Here is a 9580-nt window from a genome sequence, read left to right as displayed (position 1 = left end):
CAATGATACAGGGTTCAAAGCTCGCCTCTCTGCCTCGTCTAATAATTGTTTAGGATTTCTTTTATTACGTGACAATCACATCTCTTAATCTCCATCCTGTGTTCTTATGTGGTTTAAGTCGTGCTTTCAATTCCAAGCTTGTAAAATGCTAATGAATCATGAGACGCCTTTGTATTCATTTATTTTTCCCGTCTCATACATGTAGTATCCTCTTTCATTGCAATTATAGATTGCAATTACAGAGTCACATGCACTATGTCCTACCTTCACCTTGCCAGATGATAGACAATGTGGAACATATCTTTCATGGAATGTGAATCGCAAATTCAGGAAGAGATTAATTTTTCTATGAAATGCATTTTGTATCATTGGTGTTCAGTCTTAACTGTGGCTATATCCATTGAATTTTAGATTTTTCCTGGAGTAGGCTCCCGTGTCATCCTAGTTCTGTATTGCAGAGGAAAGAGACCCTTTTAAGCTGGAAACATCTAAAGTTCTAAACAACACGAAAACTGGCGACTCGGCCGCATTTTTTCATTATTTTATGTTGAATTAAGTACATTTTACTCGTATTTCGCGCTTCATATCATTTAAATACCATCTAATATCGTTTTTCGTACAGTTTTTTGTCATGCATATATGTGCTATACGGTATGGGCTTAATACATCAAATGCAAAATTTACTATCTAATGTGAAGACATGGTCACATGAAATCTATTTAGTTGATTTCAGTCGCAGAAAGATGTAATGCCTGGATTGTTATCGAACATACGCGATTTATATGGATAATATATTTTAATTTCGCGTTTAGCTCAAACTTTTCAAACCAAACGTGGGCCACGGTTTCAAAACAATCATCTTTTCGAGGAAAGTTGTGACAAAAAGAAGATTGATTTGTAAACCAAGCACGAGTGTGTAGATAGCTGTAGCCCATTTTTACTATCTTTCTCGGAGCACTTAAAAGTGGATTTAACCCATTTACTATAAATCATAATTTTTTTTAATCAATTTTTTTTTTGTCACGGCATGCAGGAGGGGAAGAAGAAATATATATAAACATCATGGCACGTATTTATCAAATATTATTCTAAAATCATATCATGGTTACATATCTTGAACAATATCTAATGCTACGATGGAATGTTAAAGTGGAAAAGCCAAGAAATGACAAATGCGAATACCATACAAGCGAGAAGAAAATTCAAGAACCGGTGACCGTTTAAGCAACTCCGAGTTTCTATAGCACCGGCAGGTGATGGTGCTGGAGCTGCCGAGGCCATGCTTGCCGAGACTGAACCACTGTTCTCATTTGCAGCTGCCTCAATCTCATTCAACCCAACGACGTTGCAAGCTACGGAATTACATATTTCGCAGGTCCTGAAAATGAGTAGGATGATAAAGAATATATACGATTCGAATTCGAGATGCAAATTTCTATAAGGAAATACAAGAAAGTATCTCACAGGTTCTTTTGAAGAATCTAAGAAACGTGGAGAAACATCTACAAAATAAAAAAGCAAAGAATAAACAAATTCCGTAAATGGGATTTGATTACTCACTTGTTTCCTTTGATTTTGAACCAAGTTTCAGCGCAATTTTTATGAGCAGCAGCCAAATCATCCTTACATGAACACCCCAACTCAATGGCAACCCCAGAGCCAGGACTGCTGCTCACTAAGCTCAAATGGCAAATTCTACAATCTCTCTCAACCATTCCCAAATGCACCTTAATTTCCTCAACTCCACCGTTTTCTACAATTACCGAACAATCAGAACTTCTCCCATTCTCCAGACCATCATCTTCATTCGGAATCTCACCAGGTTCTGATCCACACGCAATGCTAAAATCATCGTACGACCCTTCACCGTCTGCAGTTGAATAGAATTGGGAGTTGCAAGAATCTTCATCAGCGTCGGAGAAACACATGCTACCACCCTCTTCTTCCTCCGCCCCTCCGCCTCTTGCACTGGCTCCACCGCCGCTCCGGCGGCCGCATTCCAAATCCAAGTGGGACATTTCGAATTGCAGACCCAGTAGCAAAAGAGTATCTTAGAAGACTTAAGTACCGCATCAACGCCTCCAAGATTGAATCTTTAAACAACCGTTTCAACGAGATTCGATCTCTCTCCTCGGGAATTCATGAACTCCCTTCCAAAAACCCAATGAATCTGAGGAAATGCAGAGTGTTTCAGCAGTCATGTGATGCGCGGAACTGCTGAGAAATGAGAAGTATTTAAGAAGGAGAAAGAACAATAATTATTGAACAAGAAAAGAATACACTAGTTACCAGTTCATGACATGTTCGTTAAGTGTATGTATAAAGCGATCTGTGTGTCAGTGTGTGTTTTTGCAAGAGAGATGTGTGTGTGAGTGTGATTACAATTTACATGTACAAACCAGAGAAGTGTTCAACTTTCAATGGCTGTTTCCTTTCTTTTGATTCATCTTCCTTCACTGGTCTCGAGAGCTCCTATCTTCTATTACACTGCATTTATCATTTCCTCTCCAGTCTAAGATATTATCATTATCATTTTCTTGATGGTCAAATTTGGATGTGTAACTTTTATAATTTATTTAGATTTTTTTGTACTTTTTTTATTTTTTTACAGATGAATAAGATCCACATGAATACGGATATTTATGTTATATCTTTGTAATTTGGAATAATATCATAGTGTGATCTAAAAAAATATTTTTATTATAAAATTAAAAAATATTTATTATTATTTGTTGTTATTATTAACTGATTCCCTGTTGTACAAACATATTAATATTACTTAATTTGTATGGTTCTCTTGTTAACTCGTCAGTTAGATATATTTATTTACCATATCACAGGACTATTATTTATTTTTTGGTTTTTTGTATTAATTATCTGATTATTTTTTTTCGAAATGACTGAAAAATAAAATAGTTAAAAACCATAAAAAGTCATTTTTTGGGATATTTTACCAACAGTGCTTCTACCAAAACCTGGTACTTTTTGCCTTCACATGGGCTGTCAGTATAGTAGACCCATTATTTGCCCAATCCACAGTGGCTACCAACATCATATGCTTTGTTTTTTCCACTCATCCATCATCATGCATATAAGTCAATTACAACATGATATATTTTAATGCCCGCTCGCGCTATATATAAATAAATTACAATGGAATATTTAATTAAAAAAAAAATTATATAATATAAAATTTACACCTTCACATTTACTAATATTAGAAAGAGTGTTATTTTATAAACTAAAAAACCACTTCAAATATATAAAAATATGGTGTAATGAATTATTTTTTAGAATGAAAAAGAGTCATTAGTGAGGTCTTTGTATTGAAATTGTGTAAAATAAATGATATAAACATTTTTAGGGTTAAGATAAAAAAAAATGTACAAGGTATTCCACGAGATGAATTCAAGAAACTGAAATGGATAGGATTCGATGGGATTAGGGCCTCTCTTGAGCCCAAAAGGCCCTTTTGTATTTGTAGTAACATTAAGGTAATAGCCATAATTCTACAATTTGATTAGATGTCATTCTGAAATTTGGTGATACAATCCTATATGTATCTATAAAAAGCAATTAATAGTTTAAATATAATTTTTTTAAGAAAAGATGGAAAATCCATGTACTAAAAACACCCAAATGTAGCACGTTTGTTGACTCACAGCAAATCTATAACATCATTAGTATCTAGTTTGAATTAAAAGGTGTAATACGCGGGGGACCAAAAAAATTCCACTGATTTTTCTAAGGTATCACGAGAATTGTCACTGGTCCACTTCCTGATCAACTATTCAGGCAACACAAAAATTAGTGCATTTAAAACCTATACCCGGAGCTGTATTTGAAGTGAATACACCAAATACTTTTTTTTTTTTTATTAATAATACAGACATATGCCGAAAAATCCCATTTTGATTTTGACCCAATAACGAAGAGTAAAGTCCCACCACCCAATCACATCCTGCACATGATCAAGACCAATTAAAGCTTTTGTCCCTTAAACACAAGAATGGCAGTGACCCAAAGTCAAAATGAAGTAAAACTATACTTATGCTTTAATACAACATATTCAATTGATCACATTATGTATCTCATATATTTTTATTTTGAACTAAAATTATAAGACAAACATGTTGTATTAAAAATAAGAAAAATGTGACTCCTGATACAATATAGACTAACCTTGATAAGTATTTTCGACTTGAATAATGTAAAATACGTAGAAAGAAAAAGAAAAAGAAAATTTTACGCCATTTGTCTTCGTTTGGAGCAAAAGGTCCACATGTCCAGCTGCTTTCTCTTCGCAAAGTTTCCCGCTTATGTCTATTGTTGGGTAAACACCAAACACTAGCTGTTCAAAGACATGGGCAATCTTCCAACAAGGAATCTTGTGCTTTTCCTGCCCATTTCAACTTTTGAATTTTTTTAATCTATAAAGCTCACTGTTTCTTCTTGTTTTATCGTAAGTTCTACTTGGCCACAAAAAAAAAAAAGAAAGTCGAAAATATGAAATATAAGGAAGATATTGACAGTGGTTTTATACTTTTATTTATATTTTTAAAAAATAAAAACATAAATAGTTAAAATTCAGAAAATGAAGGACATATCCAAAACCCATTTTATATTCCCTCGGTCAGCAACCATACACAGGAAAGCAAATCGAAGTACAGCAGAAACAATATGCACGTATTAATTTTAACGACTTTCTCGCCATTCCTGGCACCACCCGCACCACGCCTTCTTCGATTGCCCATTTCCCCGTACTTTTTTCTATGCTCTTAAATCCGGCCTGAAAATTTCATAAACAATTTCAGTGATATTTTACTTCTATTTTCATGGATTTTTCATAGGACAACAGGTAATATCTGAGGGAAAAAGGGTAATAAAGACTCTGTGAAGAATCTAATAGGAAATGACCTCATTTTCTTCGTCAAGGTTCTGGTTAGCTTTCTTCTTCTTGGATTTTTGCTTGAAAGCCTTTCCGACAGAGCAAAGTAAATCATTTGATGTAAAAAGTTTTGGTCCAGATGCCAAATTTTCTCGACTGATTGCTCTGTATGGTGACGCTGAGGCTGTTAATGGTAGTAGGTCGGTTCAAATTTCCGGTTCAGGTGCTTTTAGTGCAGGGAGAATGATTTATAGAAAACCCATTAATCTTGTTGAGGGATATACCCCTGTAAAAATGTTGTCCTTTTCAGTTTATTTTGAGTTTTCCATGTCTGGAGGAAATGGGGATGGATTGGCTTTTATCATGGTTCCAACTGGGTTTCCTTTGAATGTCTTTAATGGTGGCTCAATGGGAATGTTTGAGGAGAAAAAAATGAAGTTTCTTGGAGTTGAATTTGATACGTTTAAGGATGAGAAGTGTGGTGATTTGAACAATAACCATGTTGGGATTGATGTTGGCAGTCTTGTGTCTGTGAAAGTTAGCAATGTTTCATCCATCAAATTGGAGTTAAATAGTGGAGAAAAGTTACAATCTTGGATTGATTATGAAGCAAGTTCTAAAATATTAGAGGTGAGATTGGGAAGATCGGGAGGCAATAAGCCAGTTGATCCTCTGCTTTCTCATCATATCGACTTGTCAAGAATGTGGAAAAATGAGGATATTCTTCTGGGATTAAGCTCATCGAGCCGGAATTCGTCTCAAAAGTGTAATATATATTCATGGAACTTTGTTTCGAGAACTATGCCCCATTGGATGCATTCAGAGCCGATGAATCCCGAGACATTCATGGAGGGAGAAGAGAGGAAAGCTCACAAAACAACGAGGGATTGTGCTATGAAAATACTCGCTGCACTAATCTTCGGCGGTGGATGTGGAGCAGTTGGTGCCTTCGTTGTGTTATTTGTGTTTGCTATCTTCGGCAGTAGGCGGCCTGTGACACCGGAGGACTTGGCTGTTCAACCCGAGAAACTTGAGCAGAAAAAGCTCGGCCGCGTTGTAGACAAATCTATCCAAGGTGGTGAGAAGTAGACGCTTGACTCGCAGAATAGTTGAGTGCTTTTTGTTTGTAAATTCTGTGCTTCATGTCTGCGGTGCTGTAGTTTAGTGATCAATCATTCTATTGTAGTTTGCCTATGTACTGATCATTAGAACACAGCCTCAAGTTTGGCTGATGGAATTATATCGGTCATTTAATTTCTCAGAGTTGATGTGTTTTTATTTGCAACAGAGTTTATTTTGAGAAGGATTAGAGACGCTATAATTAGCCTCATGATCGTTTATTTTCTTTCTTTGAGGTTTGCCATTTTTGTGTGGCTGGATTGCTTAGAAAGTAGAGAGGTCTTGAATTAAAAGGGAAATATAATTTTGATAATGTTAAAATTTATATCGACCGAACTAATTAGTTATAACACGCAATGTAAGGAATGTGTTTCTCTATATCTAATAATTATTTTACATTTTAATTTCAGGAAGATGTAAATATTTTAACATAGCTAAATGGTTTAGGTAAATTTGATCTGAAACTTATCAAAATCGCTCGATATATAGTTTATCTCATATTTTATTTCTTTCTTTAAGTTACATTATATTGTCGCGGTGTACTCACATGTTAATTTCATATTGAATATGCCATTACCTTGTAAGTGAGTTGATAAAAATCTTTCTCATTCTCACCAAGTGGAAATCAATTGATATAAACAAATTAACGTTTACACACTTCCAAAATTTTAAAAATAAATAATTAAAATTCACCAAAAAAAATTAAAAATATGTACAATACGGGGCTTAGATGGGAAGAAATGATGCACGATTTGAATTTACTGTACTTCGTAGGATGTTCTAGATGGAAGCATCAAAATTAGGATGGATGATGTCCTCTTGCAATTGTTTCTTCTTGCTTTAGTATTTGAATGTTGGTTTGGATAGATGTTTGATGTTACTCAACTTGCCTTTGCTTACTTAAGATTGAAATGCCAGTTTGATATATAGTAGATTAGTGTCGAAGTTAACATTCCAGGTACATTTTAATTTGAATACACAGTTTCAGTACTTGGATTTGTTATTTAATCAACCAGATAAAACATCAACAATGGCTTGAGCTGATGCAAGTAATGAAAAATATAAAAACAGAGATTTTATTTCACTTGCAAATTTAGTACAGAAGATGATGATACTCAATAAAATAATACAAAAGCACATGGGATCTTCTAATATACAAACTATAAAAATATACGCATGAGAATCCTGATCAGAAGTGTAGTCCAAGAACTGGGAGAGGAAGCCACGTCTCTCCTCAATCTCTTGTGCTTGTTTCACATCACTAGGCCATAACAAATGCCAGCATTTAGCCCTCAGACATAGTGTATCATATAACCTGGGGGTAGGAGTAGTCAATCTACGTACAATCATTCAAGTATAAACACCAAGTAGAACAAAGAATGATATCTCAAGTACAAGCAGTACACACAAACTACCATATGCAGGTGGCACCATTGGAAGATAGAGAGTATAGTACTTCCATTTTGTGGCTACCACGCCCCTTTAATCCATGGGAAAAGCCAGAGATTCTAACAGCTGCAGTAAATGAGGATGGGGGTTCGGAGGGGTTACAGCATGCTGGCATGCTCTGACACACAGATTTTCGTATAGAACCTTGGATCTAGGTAAGAAAGGGCTAAGCATACATGATGAACCATCAATAAAAACATTACTAAACACAACACAACCTTGAGCTCTTCGATAAAGTTGCGGTCTTTAAAGAATTTGAGAGAAAAAAATCCAACAAAATTGAATCTCAAAATTAATCTTGGCCAACTATTGACATCATAATAAATTACTACTAAGAAATAAGGCAATAGCACATGAAATATACAAGAAAGGAAAAACATGTCAAAGAACAATATCCTTTAAATATCAGGATGTAAATTCCAAGTGCAGATTTTGTGAGAACCGCTTTTTTTTTTCCTACCGTATGATTAAACATTTGTAAGGAAATTAAGAGTATGTGATCTTTTGATGGTTGTAAGATAGGTATATTAGAGAATATTTTTATGGAAAATCCTTGAGGTCAAGATATCAATCCATACACTTGTACATGCATATTTTCGAAAGTTTGGGGAAGTGAATTTACAAGATTTGGGATATCATACAAGTAGAGGAATTAAAGTAGATATTGCTATAGATTTTCGAATTTTTCTAGAATATTTGACTAATAATGGTGATGGGAACATACACAACTAATTGGAAATAATCATCAAACTTGTACACAAAGAAAAATCCTTACCTAGCCACCATATTTTCGAAATTATGAAGGGTAAGGGGATCAAGAAATAAATCTCACAACCTAGGTAACTCAATTTTTGAAAAAGGGCAAGGATATTGGAGTCAAATTTATAAGATTTGGCATGAATTTTGGTATGATTTAAGTACCAAATTTAGCTCCACTCTTCTCCCCTATAAATACCTCATCACCCTTTTCATTCTCCTACACCAATTTTCGAAAAATCCCTTGCTGAATTTCGAATTCCAGCAGCCTCCCCTTAGCCGAAATATTGCCCAAAAATCGTCCCGAAGTCAGACCAAAAGTCGAAGCCGAGGCGCTGTCCGAGCAAGAGCAAGAAGCGATCCAATTCTCGAAGCCAAACACCTACGTTTCTTTAGCAATCCAAATACGGTAAGTGGGCTGTTTTAAAGGTTTAAAATTTCGAATTTTGTGCATATGTGATTTTCGTTTTTTAAAAAATAGTCGAGTACAATTCTTTTCCTACTCCTTTTCTTGTGTCGAATTGTCATACGGTTTTTTTTCAAAGCACTGTGAGGAGTCGACTGTATATGGGTGGGAATCCCAACCATGACGTACCCTTACGCGGTGGGGGAGATAACCGCTATACGGCCTCGTCCCCTTAGAGGAGTAAAAATTAGGGACTGACGTCAGTAAACCATAGAAAGTAGATGAGTCGCAGTGCTTGGTAAGTGGTTATGCATGTGATACGAAAATATATTATGCAAGTCATGTTCTATTTTCGAAAGTTATGCATGTTGTTTTTATTGTGCTCGATATTCCCCCACTTGCTGAGTATTCCCAAATACTCACCCCCCTTACAACCCCTCCCAGATAAGTTTGAAGAAGAAATCGAGGAGGAAGAATCCGAGCAGTTCTGGGGATGGTGAATTTCAAGAAATTAGATTAAGTTTAAGTTTATTATTATGTAGTTTTACGTTTCCGCACTAAACTCTGTTATTTTGGATTTCGGTATTGTAAAGACAATGTTTATTTCGTTTGAATTATGAATTATAAACTGGTTTCGGTTTAAACTGTGCTACAAAGGCTTGTTGTTTTCAATTGTGTGATTGTTAAACGACGTCGGTGTCAATCCCGAGTTTCGGAGCGTGACAGATTTTGTCCCAAAATACTAATTCCAAAGCACCAGATGGTTGAAGCCATTTGGAGTTAATGGGACGGGAGTCACTATAATTAATAATCTTATACTCTTAGCAGTTCCAATGTAAACATTGAATATATTCATTCAAAATCGCAGAGAACAACCAGCATTATCATCAAGGCTTATGATCTAAAATAGATTTTATCGGACAATGCATAAAACAAAAATGAGAAAAAAAAAAGGAATACAT

The 9580-nt window shown here is 35.1% G+C and overlaps 2 protein-coding genes across 9 annotated transcripts; one reads left to right on the top strand and one right to left on the bottom strand.

Moving 5' to 3' along the window:
* Nucleotides 1–1054: 1054 nt before the first annotated feature.
* On the bottom strand, nt 1055–2517 carry LOC140961859 (uncharacterized). 8 transcript variants are annotated; one of them, XM_073420613.1, is made up of 3 exons: nt 2390–2517; nt 1561–2217; nt 1055–1378 (listed from the first exon to the last, which is right to left on the bottom strand). In XM_073420613.1, the coding sequence occupies exons 2-3, from the start codon at nt 2016–2018 to the stop codon at nt 1132–1134; spliced, it is 705 nt and encodes a 234-aa protein (XP_073276714.1). In that variant the 5' UTR covers nt 2019–2217; nt 2390–2517; the 3' UTR covers nt 1055–1131. The 8 variants fall into 8 exon arrangements, with proteins under 8 accessions (XP_073276714.1, XP_073276722.1, XP_073276764.1 ...); XM_073420621.1 differs by having other exon boundaries at nt 1561–2214; nt 2390–2510; XM_073420663.1 differs by having other exon boundaries at nt 1561–2170; nt 2390–2502.
* Nucleotides 2518–4588: 2071 nt separating this feature from the next.
* Nucleotides 4589–6199, top strand: LOC140971712 (lectin-like protein). The gene has a single exon (XM_073434132.1). It carries the CDS (start codon nt 4913–4915, stop codon nt 5975–5977), a length of 1065 nt encoding a protein of 354 aa, XP_073290233.1. The 5' UTR covers nt 4589–4912; the 3' UTR covers nt 5978–6199.
* Nucleotides 6200–9580: the final 3381 nt, after the last annotated feature.

Source organism: Primulina huaijiensis, chromosome 2, assembly GCF_012295235.1.
Source record: "Primulina huaijiensis isolate GDHJ02 chromosome 2, ASM1229523v2, whole genome shotgun sequence".
In the NCBI taxonomy this organism is placed as follows: Eukaryota; Viridiplantae; Streptophyta; class Magnoliopsida; order Lamiales; family Gesneriaceae; genus Primulina; species Primulina huaijiensis.
The sequence above is the reverse complement of the archived record's forward strand: the minus strand, read 5'-3'. Positions and strand labels throughout refer to the sequence as shown.

Coding starts and splice junctions, on each gene's coding strand:
- LOC140961859 (XM_073420613.1), bottom strand. CDS start 2,018: ATGTCCCACTTGGATTTGGAATGCGGCCGCCGGAGCGGCGGTGGAGCC. Junction 1,379..1,560: donor TTCAAAATCAAAGGAAACAA/GTGAGTAATCAA, acceptor ACTCATTTTCAG/GACCTGCGAAATATGTAATT.
- LOC140971712 (XM_073434132.1), top strand. CDS start 4,913: ATGACCTCATTTTCTTCGTCAAGGTTCTGGTTAGCTTTCTTCTTCTTG.